This window comes from Knufia obscura, assembly GCF_036327395.1.
Source record: "Knufia obscura strain CCFEE 5817 isolate CBS 148926 chromosome Unknown scaffold_8, whole genome shotgun sequence".
In the NCBI taxonomy this organism is placed as follows: Eukaryota; Fungi; Ascomycota; class Eurotiomycetes; order Chaetothyriales; family Trichomeriaceae; genus Knufia; species Knufia obscura.
In genome coordinates, this window is record NW_027042694.1 from 543142 (window position 1) to 570324 (window position 27183).

Below are 27183 nucleotides of genomic sequence, written 5' to 3' on the forward strand. Positions count from 1 at the left end.
CCAACTTTCGCGACTGTACAACCTCCGGCACCACGGCAATAATGGCACAGCAGATTTCCGGCCCCAACCTTCCGAAGCGCGTTGCAACGAGGCTAGTTTTCTGCGGTGCGCCAGTCACCATGAAGTAACGAGTGCGAACGCCGGAGAGAAGAAGCAGCAGCTTCTGGGAGCAATTTTACAGGCCACTTTTTGGTACAAAAGTGTTGCATCGATGGATCTGATCATCATCGTAACTTCGATCGCGCTCGTGTTCGACGAAAGTAAGCTGACCGGAAAGGAAGGCGTGGTGATCGACGGTAGGGTCGCTTTTGATTGGGTCGAAGAAACGCCTTCGGCAAGTTCGCTCCCACTTTCATGTTGTATGACATCAGCTCCGTACTGTGCCGCATCATGTTTCCATCACCTCCGCTGAGGTCGATATTACTACGTACCGACCATTGGGCATGGAGGCTTGACAAGTAGATTGTGTAAAGATGATTCATGTTACCAAGCTAAACAACAAGCTCAGCGAGCTGTTCTTGATTAGAGTCGAAGAGGTAAGTAGAAAAGGGACAAGGCGACGGTAAGAAGAATGGTCCACCGTTGTGGAAGCAAGACAAGGATCAACGCCATGCCTCATGCAAGCACCACAAGCGTCGCTAAGCGAATCTTGCTTCGATACCAAAAACGACTACCCAAGAAATAGGCATCTGAGCACCGTATATGCAGCATGATCAAATAATACATGCGTGCAGAGCTCAACCTGGCGGTATTTGCAACCCATGAATAATGCGACGCCCGCTCAGGCCCTCCAGTGCAGTGAGCCGCTTTCCCGCTGGAGCCCCCACAAAGGACTACCAGCTCCATTCTTTCTGGAAGGTCTCCTGTCCGGGAAAAGCAGCGGTGTTTACGGGACTGTTTCAAACGCTATGATATCACAGACCTCGTGCCAGTCTCATGTTTTGACACGCTACGACTAGCACAACGGGCTTGTTCTTATATTGACTTGGGGCGCACATTGTTTCTTGGTTTCATAAAACGTGCTTTCGCTGTTCATCTATCTGGCATAATCAACCACGCCGTTGCCCATCATGAAGAAACCAGGCAAGCCTGGCATGACCGTCTACTTCGACCAATACAATCCAAACTCGGAAAAGGGCACTGATGTCAGACGCTCCCTGGCGGAACTGGATTACTCCCCGCTGCCGCTGGTGACGGGGAGGTCTTTTGCTATGGCTATGCTTGTGTCCATGGGTGGTCTCATGTGAGTGCACCCCACGATGCAGAGGTCGTAAACATGCTAATGACAATATAGCTTCGGATATGATACTGGTCAAATCTCTGGCTTCCTCGAAATGCCAGATTTCCTGCGACGCTTCGGCCAGGACAGCGGTAACGGTGAATATCACTTCAGCAACGTTCGATCTGGTTTGATTGTTGCTCTGCTTTCGATTGGTACGCTCATCGGCGCTTTGGCCGCAGCTCCGCTGGCAGATGGAATCGGACGACGTCTTTCTGTCTGCGTTTGGTGCCTTATTTGTGGTGTTGGCTTCATCATCCAGATTGCTGCGAGTACAGCGTGGTATCAGGTTATGATTGGACGTCTGATAGCTGGATTGGGCGTGGGGGCTCTGTCTCTTTTGGTGCCCATGTACCAGGCTGAGACAGCACCGCCGTGGATTCGTGGTGCTTTGGTTTGCACATACCAGCTGTTCATCACAATGGGTATCTTCCTTGCCGCCTGCTTCAACTACGGAACATATATCCATCAACGAAACAACTCCGCCTCATGGAGAATCGTTGTTGGCATCGGCTTCGCCTTCCTCATCATCCTAGGTGTCGGCATCCTGTTCTTCCCGGAAACACCTCGTTATGCGTATCGAAAAGGACGAAAAGACGAAGCCAAAGAAACCTTGTGTCGTGTTTATGGCGCTCCACCTCACCATTACTCCATCCATACTCAAATGGAAGAAATTGAGGCCAAGTTCCTGGCAGAAAGCACGATCAAGGGCGGTTTCGTCTCTGAGGTCAGCTCCATGTTCCGAGCTCCTCGAGTAGCGTACCGAGTTGCGCTTGGTATGACCTTGCAGATGTTCCAGCAGCTCACAGGTGCGAACTATTTCTTCTACTATGGTACGACCATCTTCCAGTCTGTCCAGATCAGCTCTTTCGTCACGCAGGTCATCCTGAACGGCATCAATTTTGGCGTGACCTTCATTGGTCTTTACCTGGTCGAGCATTACGGTCGCCGCAAATCGCTTATCGCTGGAAGTATCTGGATGGTGGTTTTCTTCCTGTTGTTCGCTTCTGTTGGTCATTTCAGCCTTGATCAAACTGACCCCACGAACACGCCTCAAGCCGGGATAGCTTTGATTTGTTTTGCTTCTCTTTTCATTTTGGGGTACGCTACGACTTGGGGACCTCAAGTTTGGGCTCTGATTTCGGAGCTGTTTCCGTCTCGGTACAGAGCGAAGGGCATGGCTTTGTCGACAGCCTCAAATTGGTAAGTTTTATCATTCTCAGAACACGGCAATAGCTAACCACATGTACAGGCTCTGGAACTTCCTCATCGCATTCTTCTCACCATTCATCACTGGCGCAATCGATTTCCGCTACGGCTATGTGTTCGCAGCGTGTAACGTCCTCGGTGGCCTTATTGTCTACTTCTTCCTTGTTGAGGGTCAAGGACGAACACTCGAGGAGATCGACACGATGTACCTTGAGCGCGTCCCACCGAGGAAATCCGCCAAATGGATTCCTCCCTCCGCCGAGGAGATGGCCAAAATCAGGAGACAGGCTGGAACTGATGAGACTGTTCTTGCCATGGACGCAAATAATGAGGACGTTGAGAAGAGGGGCACGCTCTCTGGCGAGACTGAAAGAGGCAACGAAGGAGTGTTTGCAAATGGGAAGACTGAAAACAGGAATGGGAGCGCTGCTCATGCGGAAGATGTTATTCGGTAGATGTATATGTAGATCCCTTGGATTGGCATGGACTTTGGTAGAAGGTCGATAATGCTTATAGCCAACCAAGCACAATGGAGAGTCATCCGAGTTGATGTCGCCACTTCTGACTACACTCGCCTTGTAAGCCGATGGATCGGTTGTGACCGGCTGACACCTAACCCATCACAGTCGATAAAAGTCAAACCAACAAATTCGCGTAGGCACAGACGTGGTTGCCGAATGCAAGAGTTGACAAGAGTGTCGATAGTTCATTAAGCAGCTTTGTGATCTGCTACTGCTGCCCACGAAGGAGCAATAGCAAGTAGAAGATGGTTCGTGACAACCTTTGATGGCGGAGAGGTGTGGTGCTGGTAGCGGCTGGCGGACATTGGTTCGGACTGAGACACCAACGCGGCGGTCGTTGAAAAGCCTCAGGAGGTCTCCCAGGTTGCTGGGCCTAGAAGGAAATGGACGCTAAAAAAAGCTTTAGCACGCATTCCTCCCCTAACTTACGCAGCTTGATGCCCAGTCAAAAGAGCCCGTCGCGGCTTGCTGCCTGGTCTTTCACTGTCGCACCTGCTTTACTTGGACTTGTTGCCGAAAGCACAAACATTTCTTACGACTGTTCTTTCCGCCACGATCGCATCGATTTGTTGCATGAATATCTACAGTGCACGCGTGCAGAAAAATACATTAATCAATTGTTATTCGATTCGCGGCCACTACTCGTTAGTGCCAAGCAAATACACCGCTCAGCCCTCTCTAGTTCCTTGCAATTCTTGACCATTGCGTTTTGTCCCGCGCAAGTCTGTCACCCACTTTACTCCTGCTACTGCCATCGACCAGTGTCAGAAAGTGTTTGCAGCTGCTGCACCAAGACTATATCGCGTCGCTCATACTTGCGAAATCGAAACCATCAACCTCGAGAAAGCCTGCGCCGATAAGATCGAACCCCTCCACAGCCGTCGAGTTCCACAGAAGCCCTGCTCTCGCAGTCAACAAAATAGTAGCGCCGCATACACGTTTCACACCACTACATCACTCACTCTCAAAAGAAGAGCTCAGAGCATTATCTTGCTCATCTCGAGCCCATTGAGGCGTGTTGAGAAGTGTTAAATCACGACTGTAAGCATCAAGCCTTTCTCCACAATCAGAACCACGACTTGGATGCTGCGTCAGCTCAAGTCCTGACCAAAACAATGCGATTTGGACCCCTACTGACTTTAATAGTTCTCGAAATAGTGTAAACCAGACAAAGGCAGATCAATCGTAGCAAATCTACCCATTGCCCGTTCAGGGTTGTCGTTTCGCTCTCGTTTCCGTCGTTCTTTTCTTGCCCTTAGCGGCCTAAACAACAATGGCAGATCAAAACGAGGTGGACCTGGATTCGGTGATTGACAGGTTGTTGGAAGTAAGAGGAAGTCGACCAGGAAAACAGGTCCAGCTGCTCGAAGCAGAAATCAGATACTTGTGCACTAGGGCTCGTGAGATTTTTATCTCTCAACCCATTTTGCTTGAATTGGAAGCCCCAATCAAGGTGAGTACAGGATGTGCCTAGTACTGACAAAACGGCTGATAATGTTCAGATCTGCGGCGATATTCACGGGCAGTACTACGACTTGCTCAGATTGTTCGAATACGGCGGCTTCCCCCTGAAGCCAACTACCTCTTTCTCGGTGATTACGTCGATCGAGGCAAGCAATCTCTGGAGACAATCTGCCTTCTTTTGGCATACAAGATCAAGTACCCGGAGAATTTCTTCATCCTGCGAGGAAATCACGAATGCGCCTCGATCAACCGAATCTACGGCTTCTACGACGAGTGCAAGAGGAGATACAACATCAAGCTATGGAAGACTTTTACGGATTGCTTCAACTGCTTGCCAATCGCCGCCATCATCGACGAGAAGATCTTCACCATGCATGGTGGTCTAAGCCCAGATCTGAATTCGATGGAACAAATACGCAGGGTCATGCGACCAACAGACGTGAGAAATGGCTATAGAACCGAAGTCGGAGAAGTATACTGACATGACTTTCTAGATCCCTGACTGCGGTCTTCTCTGCGATTTGCTCTGGTCTGATCCTGATAAGGACATCACAGGCTGGAGTGAGAACGATCGTGGTGTCTCCTTCACGTTCGGTCCTGACGTTGTGTCTCGATTCCTGCAGAAACACGATATGGACTTGATCTGCCGTGCGCATCAAGTCGTCGAAGATGGCTACGAGTTCTTTAGTAAACGACAACTCGTTACTCTGTTCAGTGCACCGAACTACTGCGGCGAATTCGACAACGCAGGTGCGATGATGAGTGTTGATGAGAGCTTGTTGTGCTCGTTCCAGGTGCGTCCAGCAGGATGTTTGCCAGTATGGCTTGCTAACATGTGCGCAGATTCTGAAACCCGCTGAGAAGAAGCAGAAGTATGTCTACGGCAGAGGCTCAAGCCGGCCAACAACTCCCCGCAAATCCAAATAATGAAAGAATACCACGCTGATACGAAGCGTTACCCTTAGGTTTGGCCGAAGATAAAGTGTCGACCATGAGCCCGGCATATCCAACGTGGCTGCCTACGACCTCGAGATGACCCTCCGACCTCCGACTTCCATCTTCTTGTCCTTTTGTTTCCCAGCAGGCAAATTAATACTCGATCCAACGTCGCCTGTGGAGTCTGCAACCATATCGTTATCCATCCACATGTCGTCCTTCCAAGCAAGCAATGCACTCAATTTCGGAACATCGAGCTAGGTTCGGGCGTCGAACAGGTCATACATCATGTAGGATCCCGGATGTTGGCGGCAATGGTCTGGTATTGACTTTGATCACGATGGCTGTCACTGTACTATAATCCGGCTGCGGCATGAAATGAAGAGATGTGAATCGAATATGATGCGGCGGAAATGATATCAAGAGACGGTCGACTGCTTGACGCGTGATATACGATGTGATGACGAGTCACACAAATGAACATGAACGGGTCAGACAACACATCGCCATCAATGTAAAGATCCGTGACTTGCTTACACTTGATACTGTGTCACGTGCGGCTATATATGACATTCGGGGGGGACTGGTGCCCTGCTGTTTTCCTTGTTCTCAGGTCCATCTTCGGTCAATTCCAAGCCCCTCTACGTTCGCCCTTACACGAGTCCAGCTTCATCTGGGGCAAATGCTGACGAACAAATCGGACAAAGCAGAAATGCATAATCCCAAACTAATGTGTAGTCGATGCTCAGCTAATGGCAGATAGCGGATACGACTATTGACAAGCCTAGCACGACGGCTTTCACTACGCAGATGTGTCAGGACAGTCGAATGAGAGGATGCTATCGTCCTTTACGTCAAGCAAAATAGTGACTATGATCAATTCGAAACGGCGCTCGTGGCCCTAAAATCGCCCTCTGCAGGCCAGAACGACCTACGCAAACAGCTCCAGCGTAATTCTTCGGACGATTTTACGTGTAATACCAAGTCACCCTCCCATGACCATGCCGCATGTGACTAGCAGAGCACATAGCTCTAAGCCATATGTGATACTTGTGTAGGATGAGCAAAGAGGCTTGTACGATTAGAATGCAGCGTCGGCCATTAGTAATGACTGCGTTAACAATTCCGAAACTCGGAAGCCCCATACCACTCTGAGAGTTACTGACAGCTGGATAGCTTCAGCTGGACCTGGACTGGTTCGTGGCACGGAATTGGCATGGCCGCTTGAGTGATGGCTCGGATGGGGGCTAGCATAGGGTTTCTAGGCTTGAGCTTAAGCTATGAAGCGATAGCAGCGGAGGTATCACGAGCGTCGACAGTGGAGAATGTGACTCTCAGTCGGGATGAGGTGAATGGGTTCGGCTAGATCACCAGAGTAAAGAGTTGCGGAGAGTGCCGTGGGCAAATCGAGTACAATGTACTTGTGGACGAGAAACGCAGCCACGACCACTCGCTGCAATGCAAGCTACCCGCTGGAAATTAATCTCCGCCCTTCGCCTCCTCAGACGCGAAGGTGGTGAGTAGGCGTGGTAGGTATCGACCATGCGCGTAGAATACGTCACGTGACTGACGCGTCGCGACCAAAGCGTCATCGCTGGACTCGGATCCACATTGGCCGACATTGTTTGCTACCAGTGCGACTTTTGAACTGGACTTGACCGGCTCATCTCGACGAAAGACCGCTGCCAGTGTCTAACCAAAGATGCCGTGACAACAATGTTCCGCAACCCGCGCGAGAACATCTCGTGCAAGGAGACCGAACAAGTACTACCATCAACAGGCCGAGCTCCTACGCCGCCACCAGAGGGGACCGCGGCGCCGACTAGATCGCCGTTCTTCGCTGAGAAACCGGCTACTGGAAGCAAAATGGCCTCGACACCTGTGGCAAAAATGCCAGTACTAGGGACCATACCTCAGACGAAGATCTCGACTGCGAAGAAAAATGCTGTAAAGCAGAATCAGAGCATTATGAGCTTCTTTGCGAAGGCGGAGAAGAAAGAAGTGCCTCAGGAGTCGCCGTCGAAGGCTGACACTCTGTTCTTCGATGAGGGCACGCCCAAGAAGCAGAATGGTAGAGACGAAGACACGCAGGCCAGTCAAGCAGAGTCACCGAGGTGGGATGGATGGTCTCAGGAGGATCCTCTGATGCCCTCGCGATTCAACGAATCAACGACTCCTGTGAAAAGAAGACGAATAGCAACCGAAGATACCCCTTCAAAGGCCTTCATACGTACGCCATCTCCCGGGAATACAACTGAGTCCATCGTGGACAATGAGCACGCCTCAAAGGAGAATGTGCCAGCACCGAAAGAAGTGAAACGCAGAGGGGGCTTTGTAGACGACTCAAGCGATGACGAAGGTACACTACCAGATATACCCGCTAGGGACGAATCTCTGGAACAGCAGCCGACTGATAATGCGCAGGATGAGAAAAATGGAATAGAGAAGCTGAGTCGGGAGCCAAGCTATGCAGAAGTCACAGAGACAGAAAAAGTGCCGTTGAAGCCACCAGATGAGCAAGATTTCGAGGAGAATACACCACAAAGGCCACATCTGAGCCGTCAAGGAACAAGCGGGTTCCAGTTGGATGATTTCGGACCAGAAGATTTCGACGATGAATTCTTTCCTGAGGGTGAAGAATTCATGGAAAGACAGTACATGGAAGAACAATTAGCTATGGAAAGAGCGTTCGAGGATGACTCCAGGTCAGACACTGGTACAGAAGGGCCAAGAACACCAGGCACGAAAGAAGAAGTAGATGAGCTTGATGATACCGCAGAAGCTGTGGCAGATTGTCCGATGTGCGGCGGCATAATGAAAGGTCTCTCTGAATCTGAAGCCTCTGCTCATGTCAATGCGTGTCTCGACGGAACAGCAAAGCCACTTCCCAAAGCACCAGCAGTTAAAGAAGAACCTATCAAATCCAAAAGCACAACACCACAACCAGGATCAAAGCGCTTTCAACGAGCAGCAATCGCACGACCCGGCCAAGCGAATCCCTTCTCTCTTGATAAGAAAACCGAATCGAAGTCCGCCTTCAGCCAGCTGATGACCGGCCACGCCGAAGACAAAGCCTGGTCCGAGGCAGCTCAGAATGAAGCCCAATCACGTGGCAAAGCAGCTTACCAGCGTACATGTCCATTCTACAAGATCATGCCGGGTCTTCTAATCTGCGTCGATGCCTTCCGCTACGGCAAAGTCGAGGGTCAAAACGCATATTTCCTAAGCCACTTCCACAGCGACCACTATATCGGGCTGACCTCATCGTGGTGCCATGGTCCCATCTACGCTAGCAAGATAAGCTGTAATCTCATGCGCCAGCAACTCCGCGTAAACCCGAAATGGCTCGTCCCGCTCGAGTTCGAGAAGAAGGTCGAAGTGCCCAACACGAACGGCGTACATGTGACGATGATACCTGCCAATCACTGTCCAGGGTCAAGTCTATATCTCTTCGAGAAGGTAGTCGGCAAGAACAAAGATGGCAGTCCCAAACTCAATCGAATCCTTCACTGCGGCGACTTTAGAGCCTGCCCAGCACATATCCACCATCCCTTGCTGAAACCTGAAGTCATGGACGCGGTAACAGGGCAGACGAAGAACCAAACGATCGACACCTGCTACCTAGATACCACATATCTAACGCCCAAATACTCCTTCCCCTCTCAACACGACGTTATCGACGCCTGCGCCCAAATGTGCATCTCCCTCTCCAAAGAAATCCCTGACACAGACGACGCCTGGGAAAAAACCAAACTCGAAAGAGCAGGTCCCACAATGAAGAAATTCCTCGAGGCAGGCGCGGAGCAGAACTCAGCACCTAGTTCTGAGCCACTGCCTGGCGCAGATGAAGAAGACAACCAAGACGTCAAACCCAAATCCCGCGGCCGCCTCCTAGTAGTAATAGGCACCTACAGCATCGGCAAAGAACGAATGTGTCTCGGCATCGCGCGCGCCCTCAACTCCAAAATCTACGCGCCCCCTCCCAAAATGAAGATCTGCAAGGCCCTCGAAGACAACGAGCTAAACAGCTTCCTCACGAGCAATCCCCTCGAAGCCCAAGTACACATGCAGATGCTCATGGAGATCCGGGCTGAGACATTATACGACTACCTCGTCGGCTTCAAGCCACATTTTTCCAGAGTAGTCGGCTTCCGGCCCACAGGGTGGAGTTACAGACCTCCCACCAGCCGCTTCACCGAGAACCCCAACGTGAGTACAGTGTTGCACTCAGAGGGGTGGAAATCTCGCTTTACGATGCGTGATCTGGCACCGCAGAGGGGGTCAACGCGGGATAGTAATTGTTTTGGGGTGCCGTATAGTGAGCACTCTAGTTTTCGGGAGTTGACGATGTTTTGTTGTGCGTTGAGGATTGGACGGGTGATTCCGACGGTTAATGTGGGCAGTGCGAGGAGTAGGGAGAAGATGAAGGGGTGGATTGAGAAGTGGGAGGTTGAGAAGAGGAAGAATGGGTTGTTTCGGGTTGATGATGTGCAGGAGGGGTGGGGGAGTGGGGATGGGATGTTGAGGTATGGGGTTTAGGAGGGTGGGAGTATGAGTGTGCGGATGAACGAGTATTGATGGGTGGGTATGCGACCAAAGTATGATATTGTGGTATCGCAGCGCGAGTTTTCTCGTGGCTGCTTGAACCTTTTGGAGATGGTATCTCATTATTTGCAAGCTCTGGGCTTACACTGTATGTGATGACACTTAAGCCTCTTAGTCGCTGTTATCATCTTTTTGTAATCTCCTGTCGGCAGCCGCCAAAGCTACCTAGAAGCATCTTCCGTTCGCCCTGGTCCTGCGTACTGAAACTCTCGCTGTGGCCGGTGTTCTGTATGATGCTAAATTGTACTTCTCATTTGCCGCCAGACAATGGCGACTATCCACTCTTGCATGTCTGCTGATCAAGATTGCAGACATTAGTAGTGATGCAGCTTTGCCCGCTTCCTTCGCTGCATGGCCGTCGCCTGTCTCGTCTCGGAAGGATTCGTTGCACAGCTCTCGACTCCACCATATGCATACTCGACCAGTTGCCGCTGCTGCTGTTTCCACCATGTATAGTTCATCTATAGCATCTCTTCATGTAACTCATAATCCCCCTTCACCCCCTCGCCTGCCCCTGCACCCTCCCCTGCGCCGCCTCCCTCCGACACGCATCCTCCAGCAAACCCCTGTCTACCTCACTCGCCGGCAAATGCACATACCGCACCACACTCCCTCTGATGAATACATTCTTCACAGAGCTCAGGTGGGGATATTTGTCTTCGTTTAAGACTTGGATGTCATCGAGCTTGATGTTTAGGTATTGGTCGACGGATTTTAGGGTGCCGCGGATGGAGATGTCGTTTTTTAGCTCGAGGGTTACGGTTTGGTTTGTGAGAGTTTTGAAGAAGGAGAAGAAGAGCATTGTGGTGGGTGGGTGGGTTGGTTACTGGGATGTGTTGGAGGGTGTTTGTGTGTAGTTGTGGTTTTGTTGGGTGGTCGGGACGGTTCGGTATCTTTGAGGTGTCGAACGACTTGAGACGGCGATTGAGGAGTGTAGATTTTGTATGGTTGTATGGTAGGCAGTACTGATTTAGGTATGATGGTATGTCTTTGGTAGCGGGCAGGTACGATCAATGTTACTGCCTCAGGCTTGAGCCCGGAGCGGAACTTAGGTTTTGGACCGAGGACCCGCTTTATTTTCTATTCCGCAACTGAACTTTTGCTAAGGCATATCTGAAGGTCGCAAGATATACCACACTGACTGCATAGAATTTGAAGCAGCCATATATTGTCGGCACTTAACCGAAGTCATGGCAAAAGAAAAGAAAGAAAAGAAGAGCAAGTTGACCGCTGCTGATGCTGTTCCTGCAACAGGCTCAAGCGCATTCGACCCGACTTTAGCAGCGCTATTTGCTTCCAGCTCGGGACCTGTCACTGTACCTCCGAAGCCTGTCAGGACGTACGAGAATACTGCTAGGCCAGTCGCCTCAACCAATGGAGTCGCTACACAGCAGAAACACGAAGACGAGACCAGCAGCGACGCTGAAAGCGAGGCAGAATCCGCGCTCGAAGAAGAGTCCAGTTCGGAGTCAGAAAGTGAGATAGCGCATGAAGAGAGCAATGAGCGTCCACGAAAGCGCAGGAAGGTGGATGCGAACGAAGACCTCGAGAGCAAGTATCTCAACAAACTAGTCCGCGAAGAAGAGCAAGAACTCAAGCAGAGAAAGAAGAAAAACAAGGCAGAAAAACCGAAAGACGAGAATCATGAGGCCAGCGATTCAGATCTCAACAGTGGCCTCGAAGACCTCTCGGATTCCGAAGCAGAAGAGAAGCCACGCAAATCAAAAGCTAATGCCAAAACCAACATCGAAGCCGAAGACGACGATGCGATACCCAAGCATGAAAGCGTTGCAGGCACCGCCCACGTTGTAGAAGCTGAGAAAACAGACCGTACCTGCTTCTTGGGAAATGTCTCTATCTCTGTGATCAAGTCGAAATCCGCGAAGAAGGCACTCATTCTGCACATCAGGTCTGCTCTGGCTGAGAAGCATCACGAGAAGATCGAGTCGATACGATTCCGCAGCACCGCATTTGTGAGCGATGCAGGCCCGAAGCGGGCAGCCTACGCGAAGAAAGAACTCATGGATGAAACGATGAAGAGTACCAATGCCTATGTTGTACTCAATACTGCGGCTGCGGCACGAAAAGTAGCAAGGTTGAACGGGAGCGTAGTGCTCGATCGTCATCTACGTGTTGACAACCTTGGCAGCCCTGCCAGACAAGACCACAGACGATGTGTCTTCGTCGGCAACCTCAGCTTCGTGGACGAAGCAACTCCAACTGATGATGCGGAAGCGGGCGAAAAGAGGAAGAGAGCAAAGGAGCCAGCTGACGTCGAGGAGGGCTTGTGGCGGTCGTTCAGCAAGTGTGGAAAAGTCGAGAGTGTCAGGGTGGTGCGCGACAAGGAGACGAGAATAAGTAAGGGCTTTGCGTATGTGCAGTTTGAGGGTGAGAACGCTGTTGAGAGCGCCTTGTTGATGGATGGGAAGAAGTTTCCGCCTATGCTGCCTAGGCCATTGAGAGTGAGCAGAGCGAAGAGGGAGATGAAGAGGGAGAAGAGGGAGCCAACCGGAGGACGAAAAGATCAGAGAAGGGACTCTGCGCCGAAAGGCAAGTTCGGTGGTGCGCGAGAGCAGGCGAGAGGTAGGCCCACGAGGCCACCTTCCAATAATGAGAAGGTAGTACTTGAGGGGCACAGAGCAAACAGTAACTCATTGCCGAAGGGGTTGAAGAAGCTGAAAAAGAGACCTGCTGTGAAGCCGACGGATAGAGGCTCCAAGCGAGCTGCGGCTTTCAGGGCTGGTGGAGGTAAGAAGAAACGAGATATGGAATCTTAGCGCAGTACGATCTGGGTTGAATTGAATAACAAAACCTCAAATCGCCCTCCGCATCTGTACCAGACTTCAGTCAGAGGAACTGCATATGTCCAGCCATGATGTTTTGCCTGCCCAAGCTTACCAATATTGCTGTGGCACAATTGCGGAATTCCGCAACCGGGACCAATTGCCAAGACCAAGTCCGCAGGTCACAAGTTCCAGGAGGACTGAACGTGTAGCGGAGTGCGGACTTGGTTTCAAACTGACTCATAGTCTCAAGGAGATATGGTGTATGTGCATACCGAGATGGAAAGTTGGGAGGGTATAAGTAGGCCGGTACAGCCCTCCAAAGTAGCACACAGCAGCTCAAGTCAGCAATCACCCAAGACCCTATAATCATCACCATACAATATCCAACCAATCCTCAGGAATTTCCATACTTCCCAACATGCCACACTCTCAAACCTCAGTAATCGTCGTCGGCGCAGCCGGCAACATCGGCGGCCCAGTAACCAAGCACCTCCTCGCCACCAACCAATTCCGCGTCTCGGCACTAACCCGCACAACCTCCAAGAGCACCTTCCCCGAGGGTGTCACAGCCGTTCGCACAGACTATACACCCGAGTCCCTAATCGAAAGCTTCCGCGGCCAAGATATTGTCATCAGCACGCTCAGCACGTCCTCGCTCGGCGATGAGATGGCAATTGCCAAAGCCGCGGTCGAAGCAGGCGTGAAGAGGTTCCTGCCAGCTGAGCTGGGGATGGATACCAGCACTGAGTTGTGCCTCAAGATCTCGCCTTGTGTGTTCCTGAAGCAGGACATCATCAAGTACTTGAAGGAGCATGAGGACAAGATCTCGTGGACCGGTGTATTCTGCGGTTTGTGGATTGATTTCGTGAGTACTTCTCATCATCCTCCTGGCGTGCTGTTTGTGGCGAAGCAAATCCCGCGTCACAATCAGTCTAGAACACGAAGCTAACCATTTGATCTGCGTAGAGCCTCAAAACACCCGACTGGCCCCACTGGTCCCTCAAAGACCGCACCTTCACAACCTTCAACGACGGCAACGTGCCCTTCGAAACCTCCACCCTCGACACCGCAGCCCGCGCCATCGTAGGCACAATCCTCCCAGAACACATCGAGTCCACTAAGAACCAATACATCCACGTGCACAGCGCAGTCTATACGCCCAACCAACTCTTCGGGTACCTGAAGAAATACACCAATACCACCGACGCAGATTGGAAAATCAAGCATGTCGATGTTGGAGATATGGCAGCGAGAGGCCAGAAGGCGTTCGGGGAGGAGGCGAGTTCGGGGCAGCCGCCTGAGGTGTTTACTAAGTCGGATAAGTTTCAGGGTGCGATTGGTGATATGATTGTTGCGGGGTTGATGGGGAATGGAGGGGTGAATCAGTTTGGTGAGAAGACGGGGTATCGGATGGGGAAATTTGGGATTGAGGAGGGGGATGCGGAGGGGATTGTGAGAGAGGTTGTGGTTGGGGCTTGAGGGGGGATGGGTCCGGTGTTGGGCAAGTACGACCCACTCCGTCATTACATAGATCTCTCTCTCCACCAATCCTCTTAGCTAGCCACCCACCACCAATACCAATACTATTATGCACGCCGCCCCAGCCCTATACCGGCTGAGCTGAGTCGACGCTTTGGTGGGCTCGTAGGTAGGAGTAGTGATGCAGGTTGAGGATGGTCGAGGTATCTTTGTCAATGAAGGAGAGATATAGTATTACCTTCGTATATCGGCGAATGTTATTCAGTAACAAAACACCGCCACGTTCTGGGCTTCACCTCCGTTTTAATGTACTCCATTTTGCATTCGCCGGCATAACTTTGCATGTCTCGAATAGCATGACCTGGAAGTCGTCCATGTTGATACAGTTGTTTTCGATCCAGAAGTCAACTGCTTCCAAGTATGGTACAACGTCGGCCTGCATCGGTTCTTGCTGCGCCTTAAGCAGCCATTCGTGCTCGGATGAAGCCGTCCACAGATCCCCTGATCGTGTAAGCGGCAGGGTAACGAGCACTGGCACCAGCTCACAATAGCTGTCTCGTGAATGTGTGTACGCCGCTTTAAGGATCCAATGTGCGAACACCACACGTCTGATGCTCTCGTGCAGTATCCAGCGAAAATATTGCGAGGTCAAATCGTTGCCTGGGCAGAATGTAGGGTATGCCAGCTCTTCGATGAGCTGCTGTTGTAGGTCGTTCATTGCTGCTTCTACCGTGGGAAACAGACGTTCCCCCAGCCCCCGTAAGCCTTTGTCCTCGTCGAAAAGCAACATGATCTCGAAGAGAATGGCAGCTTGCAGAGCAGGTAAGAGGGAATCCAGTTTCATGTAACCGCGAAGAGCCTGGGTTAACCTGATGTATTTGCGCGCAATCGTCCTGTTCAAAGAGGCCCGATTGCTTTTCGTTCGATGAAGGTATCCGGAGCATACTAGAAGCACCTCGTCGAGAAACGAATCTGCTGCCTGGCCATCGAATTCTAGCGGCTTGAGGAAGGGAGTCTGTGCGCTTTCCGCCATGTTGTGTACGGATGACTGTATCCGCTGAACAAGTTGATCCATATGCCATGTACTGATCTGAACAGTCGTGTCTGGTGGCAGTCTATTGTAGAAGTCTATGTATGTGCCCGTGAAGTGTTTGGCTTCAAGCCAGCTGAGATCAATATCAAAATCACTGGTAGGACAGTCCTTCCATCCATCGGTCGTTAAGGCGTCAGTAGCAGTGGATTGCCGTTCGGGCTCTGATTCTTGGCTTGGTGCGAAGTCGCATCGTAGGCCGCGCTTGCTGCATCGAATGCACGGCTTTCCACCGTCACATCGGCGCTTGCCACGCACACATCGATCGCAAGCCTTCCGTCGAGAGGACCATGTAGCGTTTGTTTTGGGTTGTTCGCTGTGCTTCGGGCTTCTGACTGGCCGTACAGCCAACTTCCTCATCGGCATATTTTGACGATCTTCACGGACAAGCGTGCAGATTGAGGAGAATGGGTTTACCGAAATGGCAAGGGAACAAGCTCATCGAAAGTGACGAGGAAAGGAAGACTTAGCTCGATCAGCACGGTGGCATCAACTATCCCATAAGTCCTCGCGGATCGGGCGCCTTACGGAGCTGTGTCCCAGAAAGGTTTACTACGCTAGACATAGCCTGAAGTGTAATGACAGGTTTGTATCAAGCTTCTAGGCCTTCCGGCCTAAAGCGATCCCAAGGAGCGTTGGGAACGCTTGCAAATGGAAGAGATATAGCGCTGTTTAGGCGCCTGTACTGGACAGTACCCGGACCAGCCTGTAATTAAACATCGAAGCTCGTCATTAGGGCGTGGCTTCATGCTAGCGCGGTATTTCGTTTGGGCACAGCTCCGTAGAATTATATCCCTGAAAGCGCGCATCTCGCGCCGCGAATAGGCGCCAGCCTTCCTTTGTTAGGCTTGAAACGATGTAAAGATAGATAGCAAGCATATATGTTGTACAGCTAGCAAGTTCGAACACCATATGACTGTAAAAATTAGACTAGACTGCACGTTTTCATGCGATGTTGTGTGACGGTTCATCATTCAAGGCGTGTGAACGACGTTGAAATCAGAAGAAATTAATCCTTTCCGATCGCCAAGACCATCCTTCAGCCTGAGGCAGGACATCCAATCAATATCGAGAATTTGTCGCGATTGCTCCTACCACATCAATTGGCCTGTCCAACCCTATAACGTGCCATCGCTCACTTGCGTCAAGGTCTTTCAGAGTACTGTGATAGTCGCGCTTGCCAGTAACACTACCGAAGGCACGTAGCTCAAGCAGGTAGCAAGAGAATCCACCGCCACTATGGGATCGAAAAGGAAGCATCATTACTCAAGCAGTCGTCGGCGCGAATCTTATCATCACGATCGGCACACATCATCGGCAGGTGACCACAAGCGGCGACGTCTCTCCAGCGATACGAAGGATCCGGTCAGTGATGGCTCTACGAAGGATAACGATGGTCACGTGAGTCAACAGCCCGACGATGAAGACGGCTGGACCAAGGTTTCGTCCAAATCATCAAAACGTGACAAGAAGGGAGGGCAAAGTCGCGAGCGAGATGACTATCCGGCTCTTCGGACCTATCAGAATTATCAGTCAGAGATTCGGCTCAAAGACATTCGCGATTTGGGCCTGTATGTGCTAGCGGATGAAGTTGCGCCGAAGTGGACAGCTGTCGCCAACTCGAGGTCGGTGAGAAAGGTAGTCGTGGTCATGGTGCCAGGATTAGATGAGAGGCTATTGCGCAGAGCAGAGAAGACTGCTCCAACGAAGCGTGGGTCGAAATCACCAAATGACGAGAAGGCGACCACCAACAACGGCCATACCAGCAACGGTGATTCAAATACTCGGCTGAAGACTGACGTGGCGCGTCATCTTGTGTCTCAAGCCGCAGCATCAGAATCTGACGACCCACGGGCTTGGCTCTTTGGGAATGTGGTACATGTCAAAGCACCTGGCGACACGAAAATGTCCCGAGTCCACTCACCGCTTCAAGCTATGCTTCTTTCCCAAGAATCGGATCAAAAGCAGAATCGAAACTCCAACAATACTTTTACAGCCGACCGAACACCTATAACCGAGTTCGTCCACGACGCTGATGAGCTTCGAGAAGCAGAATTTCCTATCCACCCTTCACTCTTTACAGCTGAGGTAGATGCGGACCTTGAAGCTGCTCGCCGGTCCAAGACTGGACAATCATCCAAGGACGGTTGGGTGGACACGAAGGTGTCGATCTCACAACCAAAGATCTCTGCTGATGGCGTTGACCCCATCTCGAAAGGCTTGTCGATCTATTCGTTAGATTGTGAGATGGTGCAGACATCAGACAACGCAACGTCTTTGGCAAGAATCTCATTGATCAGATATCCGACCGGCACGGTGGTGATTGACAAGCTCGTGAAGCCGAAACTCCCAATCACGAATTACTTCACACAGTATTCTGGCATGACACCCGAGAAGCTAGAAAATGTGACAACCAGTCTGGAAGATATCCAGCAAGACTTGCTTGAAATACTGACACCATCCTCGGTGTTACTGGGTCATTCCCTCGACTCCGATCTGAACGCCCTGAAGCTCACTCATCCTTTCGTGATTGACACATCCATCATTTACCCACATCCCAGAGGACTTCCACTTCGGTCTTCCCTCAAATACCTCGCAAACAAGTACCTGAAACGCGAGATTCAAACAGGTGGAGCGAACGGCCATAATTCGGTCGAAGATGCACAAGCTGTTCTGGACCTTGTCAAGCTGAAGTGCGAGAAAGGTCCAAAATGGGGCACGATCGAGGCAAATGGTGAACCGATATTCAGGCGCCTCAAGCGTAATGGCAGAACAAGTGCTATGGTCGATTATGGTACGCCGGAGCGCGGCTTTGGTAAGGACGCTACACACACTATCGGGTGTCAAAACGATGACGAGATCGTCAAAGGCATCACCAGAGCTGTGAAAGGTGATAACTACTTCGACTTCGAAATTCCTGCTGGAGGTGTTGACTATGTGTGGGGCCGACTAAGAGCTCTAGAGTATGCTAGGGGTTGGATTAGTGGCCCGACCTCGCAATTTCCAGAAGAACGGCAGAAAGATGTTGCTAGCACAAATGGCGCCGAAGACGAGGACCAGGGCAAGCTCGACGCCATCACGAACGAGACAATGGATCGCATCCAGCAGATATACGATACTCTTCCGGAGAAGTCGTTGCTCGTCCTCTTCAGCGGCACAGCCGACGTACGACCAGTCATGCGTTTGCAAGCACAACAGCAGCAATATCGAAAGGAGTTCAAGGTCAAGAAATGGGACGACTTGACGATCAAGTGGACGGACACCGAGGAACAAGCTCTCAAGAAAGCTTGCGAAGATGCCCGGAAGGGCTGGGCCGTATGCACCATCAAGTAAGCACGAGCCGTGCTTGGTCGTTCAAGGCGATTGCACGAAACACCGTGTCACCTGTCTAGATGAGATTGAAGAAGGCATCAATGTAGGTAAGTAACACGCTTGTTTCATCCTTGCGAATATGATCACAGAGCAGCACGAGCTATACGAGCTCTAGGCGCGATGATGGTATGGCAACATTACTTTTCATTTTCTATCGTGGTATCGTGGGTTCTTCCATGATCATTCATTGGTGCCGACCTCTTCCGGCACTATCTCGCCGTCTGCGTCTATGAGCAGTGGACGACTCCATCGTCATGAGTGTGGCATTCCTGCAAAGGTAAGTCAGCAACCATGCATACATGTCATTGTTCTTCACTTACAGCTGGAGCGCTCGATGTCTGTGTTGAAGCCTGAGATGCAGAAGGTGTAGCGCTGGAAGTTGTTGCTGACTCAGACGACTCGCTCGAGCTAACCTCGCCAGGACAGCCAACGCCAGGCACAGCAATGTCGTATGCATAAGCGTCGAGCGCGAAGTACTGGAGAACATCACTGTCATGTACGTTGGTCTCGGTGTTGTTCTTAGCGAATTCTATGACGTCGTCGTATGTCTCAACGACGTGCTCAATGTGGCCATAACCGAAGGCGGGCATGTGGTAAAGTCGGTGCAGCAGGTCGGATGCCCAGAAAGTGTTTGTGGCACCCTCGGCGATATTGTACCCTAGGCCACACATCGAGTTCAGCCATCGTCGAGTCTCGTACGACAGGTCGCAGATGACGGTTTCAGCGGTTGCGTTGTCGCCACGCCAGTGACCGGCCCAGCCTACGAAAAATGTCAGTGCCACACCTCATTGCCGAGTGATGGAAGACTTACCATCTTGGTGGCAGTTGTTATCGGGGTCATCACATCTGAACAGAACGCCCCCCTTGTCACCACTCACGACCAAGTCGAAGGCACCAATGACCTGGAATGGTGGAAGTTCGCCAAAGTATTTCTGGTAAAGCTCTGAGCTGTTACCCCATCTGAGGACGTGCTCCTTGGCGTGCTCTGCCAAAAGTATGGTCTCGTTCAGACCAGCTGCGATTTGAGCTCGCTGTGTCGAGTTGCATGATGAGTGGATCGGGAAGTTGGAAACAGCGCCTTCGTTCCAGCCAGTCAGCTGCTGTTGGAATGGTGCTCCAGGTTGTTGTCGAGTCTCTAGCTGAACAGAGGTAGGTGCTGCAAGAGCTGTGGCAGCTGCCGTGATGAGGAGTGCTTTGAACATATTGAAGGCTGATAGGGATAATAGTTCCAGTGAAGATCTAATAGGATGACTGGATAAAGGTACGCTGCTGATGAAGGAGAAAGATCCAGCTGCAGGTACCAGACATGGCAGGCTATATACCTCGACAGACAGCCCGCTGCTTAAGGTCATCTGTCTATCACTCCCAGGCTCGACCATATGCCAAGCCAGTGGCCTGTGACCGATGCGGACCTTGACAAGATTTTGCAGAGTTTGCCGAACTCGATGTTGCGTGCATCGTCATCTGTTGTGATCGTGACCGACAACTACAGACGGGCTATCGCCGAAAAACTGGCTGAACAAGGTAAGTGGACCTGCCATATGGGTCCGTTGAGCTTCGAATCGAGGACCTTCATACACGATGAACCCGTCGACTTTCCTTCCACATGGCAGCTGCAGAACCTTTGCGCACGGTGAGAGACTAGGTTTGACTCTGGTAAAACTCGATCGGGAAAGCGCAGTCGAGGCTCAACTCGGTACATGCATGGCCTGCAAAGTCGGACCTGGAAAACTTGCAGACTTCTTGTGCAGTACGTTCACTACTTCTCCATTTCCCTCTTTCGCTGAGCACAGCATGATTAAGCATGGTCCCTGGGCGGTTCGCGACTGGTCATCAAATATCACACTGTTGCATCTATGATCTTGCACAGGATCAGCCCGTCGACCATATGAGCGCGGTATACTCGGTATTCTCATGATACTGGCAGGCATCCATCATGTAAGGCTAAGGAAAGGCAAGGGTTCACGGTCCGCTCCTCCATCATGCCAAGCACTAACGGATCTGATGCCAAGTATTCAAAAGTGAGGACCTTGAGAGCCAAGAGATTCTTGAATCCGCCAATGGATTCTTTCTTGTTGGTCTTCATGCGACTGGCAGCTCAGTGGCATGCTATCGTCGCCTGTCTCCGACGCGTATCTCCTTGGCAGCTGCCACGATGCTACCATATCCCGATCGAGAAGGTTCGCCTCATGTACTTACCTCATAGCGTTCAATCAGCAAGGAAGCCACGGCACAGACTTTTCAATCGCAAGAAATTCTTTACATGTCAGTTTTTGAGGACATTGTTGCGAGCCATGTGCTTGTGGTAATATACAAAGCTGAGCTTCTCTAGACACCATATCGTAGCCATTCAATCCGATCTTGCTGTACCATCCTCCGGCAAACATGCATACTCGAAGCGCAACGCTCGCGGTCCTCCTCGTGGCAGGAGCGACCGCACAAACGACCTACACAGGATGTCACATGCACGGTTCTGTATCATACTGCTATGACTCCGATGGAGATGAGACGGCCATGACCACTTTAGCTACGGCAGTCTCGACATCATCAACTCCAGCCTCAGTGGCGGCATCAACGACGGCCGAAGCACAAACAACAGCAGTAACAGGCTGCCATCTCCATGCGACAGACGTCTTCTGCATCGACGGTCATGGCGAGGAAGTCTCAGTATCTCTGACAGGCACACCAACAACGCCACTACCGGCACAATACACAGACTGCCACTCTCACGGCTCGGAATCGTACTGCGTCGACGAAGAAGGTAACGATGTTCTCGTCCTGGGGTCAACCGAAGCAGGCCATGACCAGACAGAAGAAGAAGAAGGCCACAACGATGAGGCCTCAGAAGGAGAAATGAACTGCCACTTCCACGCAGGTGTCGAGCATTGCGTCGCATCAGGAGAATCAGAGTCCTCGTCCTCTGCAGCAAGCGAATCAACCTGCGATGCTCCGCCGTCCCGCGACTACAACATCGGTCTCCGCGTTGGCAGCATCTTCATCATCCTCGCAACCTCTGGTCTAGCCGTCTTCTTCCCACTCTTCATACACAAGCTCCCCTTGGGCAGAGTCAACGGCACAATTTTCACAATCATCAAGCAGTTCGGCACAGGTATCATCATTTCGACGGCCTTCGTGCATCTCTACACGCATGCATCATTGATGTTCACCAACCCCTGCCTAACAGGAATCCACTACGAAGCCACCACCTCCGCCGTCGTGATGGCCGGTCTCTTCACCGCCTTCCTGGTCGAGTATTGCGGCTACAGGTTCGTCCTGGCCAGAGAGAACAAGAAGGGTCTCACTGGCGCAACAAACAGCGAGGAAGGCTCAACTCATAACACAGACTCGAAGCATGTCCACGAGAATCACAGCTCAGCCCTCCAAGATATCTCCCACTCCCATGCGCCCGCAAACTTCAACCCCAACACACCCCTAGCAGTCAGCGTCATGGAAGCAGGCATCCTCTTCCACAGCGTACTCATCGGCCTGACACTAGTCGTCGCACCAGACAGCTCCGGCAACACAAGTGGATACTACAACACCCTGCTTGCCGTGATCGTCTTCCACCAGTTCTTCGAAGGACTTGCTCTCGGTGCGCGAATCGCTCTGCTACCGAACAGATCACTACACTTCGGGAAGTGGAGTAAGATGCTCATGGCGTTGGCGTTCGCGTTGATTACGCCGCTGGGTATGGCGATTGGTATCGGTGTGCTCAACGAGTTCAATGGTAATGATCAGAGTACGATACTGACAATTGGTGTGCTTGATGCGTTGAGCGCAGGTGTGCTTCTGTGGGTCGGTGTGGTCGATATGTGGGGACGTGATTGGGCGGTTACTGGAGGAGAGATGGTGAATGCTGGGTTTGTGAAGGTAGTTGTCGGGCTGCTCAGTTTGATCGTGGGAATGGTTTTGATGAGTGTGCTTGGGAAGTGGGCTTAGACAGAGTCACATAGACAGGTTAGCCGGCAAGAAAGGGGGTAAATCATGCACATACTCGTCACGAGTCTGACAAAAGGAGACTCGGACCATACAATGTGCCAGTAAGGGCGGTCAGTCGAAGGGCTCATGTCACATTGAATCACTTAAACCATGAGGTTCCTTCGTATGCATCACACACATCCGTTGCAGCCCATGCCCCTGTTGCGGATCATACCAGACTAAAGCCGGAGTTGCTACCGGCCAAGTATTCGTACCGTAGGCATGACCTTCAGGCTCTCGTGGCGGGCTCCTGGGTCCGGAGTTGTATCGTTCAATGAAAAAGGACTGTAGAACCTGGCGTGTGAATACGTGATGCCACGCAGCTCATAGGACTTCAATGCCCCCTGCAAGATCGCTGCGTCTGATCCGAACGAGGGGAGGATCAGGAGTCAAAGCCAAAAAAAAAAAAACAAAAAAAAAAGATATTGTCTAGAAGACGATCTCTATTTGCTGTTAGGACGTGTTTGGACACTGATGTGTTCGATAGAACTCACCCCGACCCAGAATCGAACTAGGGACCTTGAAACATATCAGTATTGATTCGGCACGAAACCATTGGATTTGATGTACCTTTCGGTTACAATCAGTGACCTGATTGGGGACAATTACAGCCGAACGTGATGAACCAACTACACCATCGGGAGGAAAGCCAGGTTTACTGACTCGACGGTTTTAGGTCCGTTGTAGCAGCAAAATTGTGCTTCGTTATTTATATTCACTCTGTCTTCCGGGTTATTGCCTCGGCATAATAAGGCCGAACCGCAGCCGAGCAGTTGGATGTGGCTAGGAATCCATGGGACAATCGAACGGAGATGGACAGGCCGGAGAGCTGAGCGTCCCCTCGAACTGTGGTATGTCGATATTTGTGCGACAGGCACCGGTGACATGTTGTGGTTATGTGCGGTGACATCAAACAAAATGACAGACAGCTGAGCGCTGTATCCTGCCCACTGCCTCCTGACGCGTAATAATGACCGTGCCGCATAGGAACGTGTGGAGTTTGTTCATAGACGACTATCAACATTTCAAGCCAAGTCACACGCAAGGGACGTCGAGCATATCAGGCCAGCGAGGCGTTTTGACGTTGGGCGTGTGAGATGGAGAGAGGCGGTCGCATTGCCGGTGAGTACTGCGATTCCGAAGTGCTACAGCATGGACGCTGACCCTCATCACAGATCTTGAGAGCATTACTGTCGAGGTCCTTCAAGCAGAGCTGCGCCGACGACAAGATGGCGAAGACACAGAGAAGCCTGCTTGTGGCACGACAGGAAAGCAAGGCACATACAACGTCCCCCTTCATGTGTTCGCTGTGTTCCTGATTCTAATTATCAGCACGATAGGTAGGGAGTACCCGCGTCGGTCGCGGCTTCCTTCGCTAATCGAAACTCAGCATGCGCCTTCCCTGTGATCGCACGCCGCTTCCCATCCTTACCGATACCTCACCGATTCATCTTCCTCTCGAGACACTTTGGCACTGGCGTCCTCATAGCTACAGCATTCATACACCTTTTACCGACCGCGTTCCTGTCGATGACCGACCCATGTCTGCCCAGGTTCTGGAATGAGATTTACCCGCCCATGCCTGGCTTCGTTGCTATGCTGGCAGTCTTCACTGTGGTGAGCATAGAACAATTCTTTGCTATGAGAGGTGCGAAGCATGATCATGGTGGTGATCTGGGCCGGATGCATGACGAGGGCCATAGCTACAATAAGACGGAAGGACACACGCGGGCCAACGGACATATACCGCTTCACCATGTGGTCGATACGCCGACGATGGACACACCATCTCCGCAGCACTTAAAGTTCAAGGATTCCAAAGATGAGGACGAAGATTCAGATTTCGCAGATGATTTGGACGCACTAGACCCTATTGCTGACGAATCCGCGGTGCTCAATCGTCCAGCTATGCACAAGAGACATGGATCAGGTCACGGCTCAGATGCGGCTATGCAAGATCCTCAGAAGATGTTCTTGCAGTGCTTGTTACTCGAAGCCGGCATTCTCTTCCACAGCATTTTCATTGGTATGGCAGTCTCAGTCGCGACGGGCACAGCGTTTGTCGTCCTGCTTATCGCAATATGTTTCCACCAAACATTCGAGGGCTTCGCCTTAGGTGCTAGAATCGCCAATCTCATACCAGCTCTGTTCGATGCGCGGTCTCCAAAGCCGTGGCTCATGTGTTTGGCGTACGGTATGACGACCCCAATCGGGCAGATCATTGGTTTACTGCTGCACAGGCTCTACGACCCGAACTCTGAGGTGGGACTACTGACCGTCGGTATCACAAACGCTATTAGTAGTGGACTCCTGCTTTTTGCCGGCTTAGTTCAACTTGTGGCAGAAGACTTCCTAGCAGACTCGAGTTACAAAACCCTCAGGGGCAGGCGAAGGATAGAAGCCAATCTCGCTGTTGCTTGTGGCGGTCTGCTAATGGCTTTTGTAGGCGCTTTTGCATAGTTGAATCGCAGAACTTCTTCAACAACTTTCCCTATGCTGGTCCTTACATTTCAGAGTCCTGAAACGCTCCATCATTCTTGTAGCTACCACGAAGACCTTCGGCAGAGGAGTGCTCAGCTGCATATTGGGTGCCTCGCGCCATAGCTGGGTAGCATTTACTACCGAGGTACGTCCGTGTCAACCACAACATCTTAACATAGGGCACATGGCTACTTGCTTTGTCGATTTATGGTGACCAACACGCACCTAAAAGACCGAGAGCGAGCACTCTGCCTTGCATCATGAGCTTCCATTTGTTGTGATATAAAGGGCGTTCCGATGACGAAATGGTTCCTCCTTTCGGAGATGCATATCGCGGTCCAAGGTGGCACTAGTGGTTCCAACCAGGTCGAAGCTGAGCATAAATCAACTTATTCAAACCAGAGTATCAACTTACACGAAGTGCAGACCCAATCTCGAGTCGTCGTGAAGAGTGAAAAAGTACATCTGCAATTCTACCACGAAGCAAATCTGGCCGACAACTCCCTGAGGGCTGACTCGCTCTGAACAAGGAACATCTCATACTTATAGCTGCACGAAAGCGAATACCGCCTCCGGAAATGGCACTATCAGCACGTGGTCAGCAATGGGCCAGGCTCTCATCGGACATGCTCATCTGGACTGTCATACAGGACCTCTGGGAACCGGAGACAAACCCGAATGGCTACATCAGTCTAGGTGTTGCTGAGAATGCCCTGATGCATGATGAACTCACAAAGTACATACATGCGAACATCGACCTACCGTCCAATGGCCTGACGTATGGCGATGGTGGCAAGGGAACCAAAAAGCTGAGAGCGGCAATGGCAAGGTTCCTTACGCGGAAACTCAACCCAGTCACGCCTTTCGAGCCTTCGCAAATCTGCATCACTAATGGCGTGACCTCTAGCATCGACCACATGAGCAGTATCATCGCTGATCCCGGGGATACATTTTTGCTTGGTCAGCCGCACTATGGTGCATTCATCCCAGATATTGAGCTTCGGCCAGGAACGAAAGTGGCGCAGGTGGCATTCGGCGACGTAGACCCGTTATCGCTCGAAGCGGTCTCAGCCTATGAACGCACGATCGAGTCCTGTAAGGCCAGAAAGCAGAAAGTAGCAGGGCTTGTGCTCTGCAACCCACACAATCCACTTGGAAGATGCTATCCTCGGGAGTACATCATCGAGCTCATGAAAGTCTGTCAGAAGCATCAGGTACATCTGATTAGCGATGAGATCTATGCCCTATCAGTCTTCAGGCAGTCTGATCCGACAGATGAGTCAGTCATACCATTCACATCATTGGCATCGATACCGACGGATGGTCTGATCGATCCTGCGCTCACACACATTATCTATGGTCTTTCAAAGGACTTCGGTGCGAACGGCCTACGGCTAGGTTGTATTGTGTCACAGCACAACCAAGAACTTCAGACCGCACTAACGACTGTATCGATCTACAGCTATGTCTCTTCGTTGACGGATTCGATAGCTACCAAACTGCTATCCGATGATGGTTTCGTGGATTGGTACATAGAGGAAAATAACAAGAGGCTTCAGGCACAGTACGAGCTCGTCGTTGCTTGGGCAGAGAAACACTCCATTGAATATACCAGAGGAGTCAATGCCGCCTTCTTCCTGTGGGTGAACCTTGGCAAGACGCATTCGAAGTCGGTACAAACAGGCAAACTCAAAGAGAAAGAGGTCGACAGCGCAAAGAAGCTTCGGCTGCGCAGAGTTGAGGAAAGCGCGAACGAGCCAGCTGAGGCATCTACTGGAGTCGATGCGCACAACGACGCCGGCAGTGACATTGATACAGTGGTCAATGATGCTCTCTTAGAGCAAAAGGTGTTCCTGGCTTCTGGTGTACAATTCGGCAGTGAGAAGCCTGGGTGGTTCAGGATCGTGTTCAGCCAGAATCCCAAGCTGTTGCACCTAGGATTAGAACGCATCGAAAGAGCTTTAGGTCTGAGTGAATAGCGCA

General features: G+C 51.3%; 12 protein-coding genes across 12 annotated transcripts; 9 read left to right on the forward strand and 3 right to left on the reverse strand.

Annotated features, from left to right (window-relative positions):
- Window positions 1-1070: 1070 nt before the first annotated feature.
- Window positions 1071-2943, forward strand: HXT5_2 (hexose transporter hxt5; the record flags this gene model as incomplete). The annotated part of the gene is made up of 3 exons (XM_064875426.1): window positions 1071-1243; window positions 1295-2482; window positions 2532-2943. The coding sequence occupies 3 exons, from the start codon at window positions 1071-1073 to the stop codon at window positions 2941-2943; spliced, it is 1773 nt and encodes a 590-aa protein (XP_064728691.1).
- A 1339-nt stretch (window positions 2944-4282) lies between these two features.
- Window positions 4283-5400, forward strand: GLC7 (type 1 serine/threonine-protein phosphatase catalytic subunit glc7; the record flags this gene model as incomplete). Its single annotated transcript, XM_064875427.1, has 4 exons — window positions 4283-4462; window positions 4553-4912; window positions 4968-5267; window positions 5317-5400. The coding sequence occupies 4 exons, from the start codon at window positions 4283-4285 to the stop codon at window positions 5398-5400; spliced, it is 924 nt and encodes a 307-aa protein (XP_064728692.1).
- Window positions 5401-7125: 1725 nt separating this feature from the next.
- pso2 (DNA cross-link repair protein PSO2/SNM1) lies at window positions 7126-9948 on the forward strand (the record flags this gene model as incomplete). The annotated part of the gene is made up of 1 exon (XM_064875428.1): window positions 7126-9948. One exon carries the CDS (start codon window positions 7126-7128, stop codon window positions 9946-9948), a length of 2823 nt encoding a protein of 940 aa, XP_064728693.1.
- Window positions 9949-10510: 562 nt separating this feature from the next.
- On the reverse strand, window positions 10511-10816 carry LSM2 (U6 snRNA-associated Sm-like protein LSm2; the record flags this gene model as incomplete). Its single annotated transcript, XM_064875429.1, has 1 exon — window positions 10511-10816. One exon carries the CDS (start codon window positions 10814-10816, stop codon window positions 10511-10513), a length of 306 nt encoding a protein of 101 aa, XP_064728694.1.
- Window positions 10817-11204: 388 nt separating this feature from the next.
- Window positions 11205-12791, forward strand: NOP12 (Nucleolar protein 12; the record flags this gene model as incomplete). Its single annotated transcript, XM_064875430.1, has 1 exon — window positions 11205-12791. One exon carries the CDS (start codon window positions 11205-11207, stop codon window positions 12789-12791), a length of 1587 nt encoding a protein of 528 aa, XP_064728695.1.
- A 427-nt stretch (window positions 12792-13218) lies between these two features.
- On the forward strand, window positions 13219-14279 carry PMZ80_007023 (uncharacterized protein; the record flags this gene model as incomplete). Its single annotated transcript, XM_064875431.1, has 2 exons — window positions 13219-13665; window positions 13767-14279. The coding sequence occupies 2 exons, from the start codon at window positions 13219-13221 to the stop codon at window positions 14277-14279; spliced, it is 960 nt and encodes a 319-aa protein (XP_064728696.1).
- Window positions 14280-14571: 292 nt separating this feature from the next.
- Window positions 14572-15312, reverse strand: PMZ80_007024 (uncharacterized protein; the record flags this gene model as incomplete). Its single annotated transcript, XM_064875432.1, has 1 exon — window positions 14572-15312. The coding sequence occupies one exon, from the start codon at window positions 15310-15312 to the stop codon at window positions 14572-14574; it is 741 nt and encodes a 246-aa protein (XP_064728697.1).
- Window positions 15313-16608: 1296 nt separating this feature from the next.
- Window positions 16609-18702, forward strand: PMZ80_007025 (uncharacterized protein; the record flags this gene model as incomplete). The annotated part of the gene is made up of 1 exon (XM_064875433.1): window positions 16609-18702. One exon carries the CDS (start codon window positions 16609-16611, stop codon window positions 18700-18702), a length of 2094 nt encoding a protein of 697 aa, XP_064728698.1.
- A 266-nt stretch (window positions 18703-18968) lies between these two features.
- On the reverse strand, window positions 18969-19943 carry PRA1 (Prenylated Rab acceptor protein 1; the record flags this gene model as incomplete). The annotated part of the gene is made up of 3 exons (XM_064875434.1): window positions 18969-19010; window positions 19062-19501; window positions 19553-19943. The coding sequence occupies 3 exons, from the start codon at window positions 19941-19943 to the stop codon at window positions 18969-18971; spliced, it is 873 nt and encodes a 290-aa protein (XP_064728699.1).
- Window positions 19944-21126: 1183 nt separating this feature from the next.
- Window positions 21127-22680, forward strand: ZRT1 (high-affinity Zn(2+) transporter zrt1; the record flags this gene model as incomplete). Its single annotated transcript, XM_064875435.1, has 1 exon — window positions 21127-22680. One exon carries the CDS (start codon window positions 21127-21129, stop codon window positions 22678-22680), a length of 1554 nt encoding a protein of 517 aa, XP_064728700.1.
- Window positions 22681-24017: 1337 nt separating this feature from the next.
- Window positions 24018-25179, forward strand: PMZ80_007028 (uncharacterized protein; the record flags this gene model as incomplete). The annotated part of the gene is made up of 2 exons (XM_064875436.1): window positions 24018-24021; window positions 24110-25179. 2 exons carry the CDS (start codon window positions 24018-24020, stop codon window positions 25177-25179), a joined length of 1074 nt encoding a protein of 357 aa, XP_064728701.1.
- A 599-nt stretch (window positions 25180-25778) lies between these two features.
- On the forward strand, window positions 25779-27179 carry PMZ80_007029 (uncharacterized protein; the record flags this gene model as incomplete). Its single annotated transcript, XM_064875437.1, has 1 exon — window positions 25779-27179. The coding sequence occupies one exon, from the start codon at window positions 25779-25781 to the stop codon at window positions 27177-27179; it is 1401 nt and encodes a 466-aa protein (XP_064728702.1).
- Between the last annotated feature and the right edge of the window lie 4 nt (window positions 27180-27183).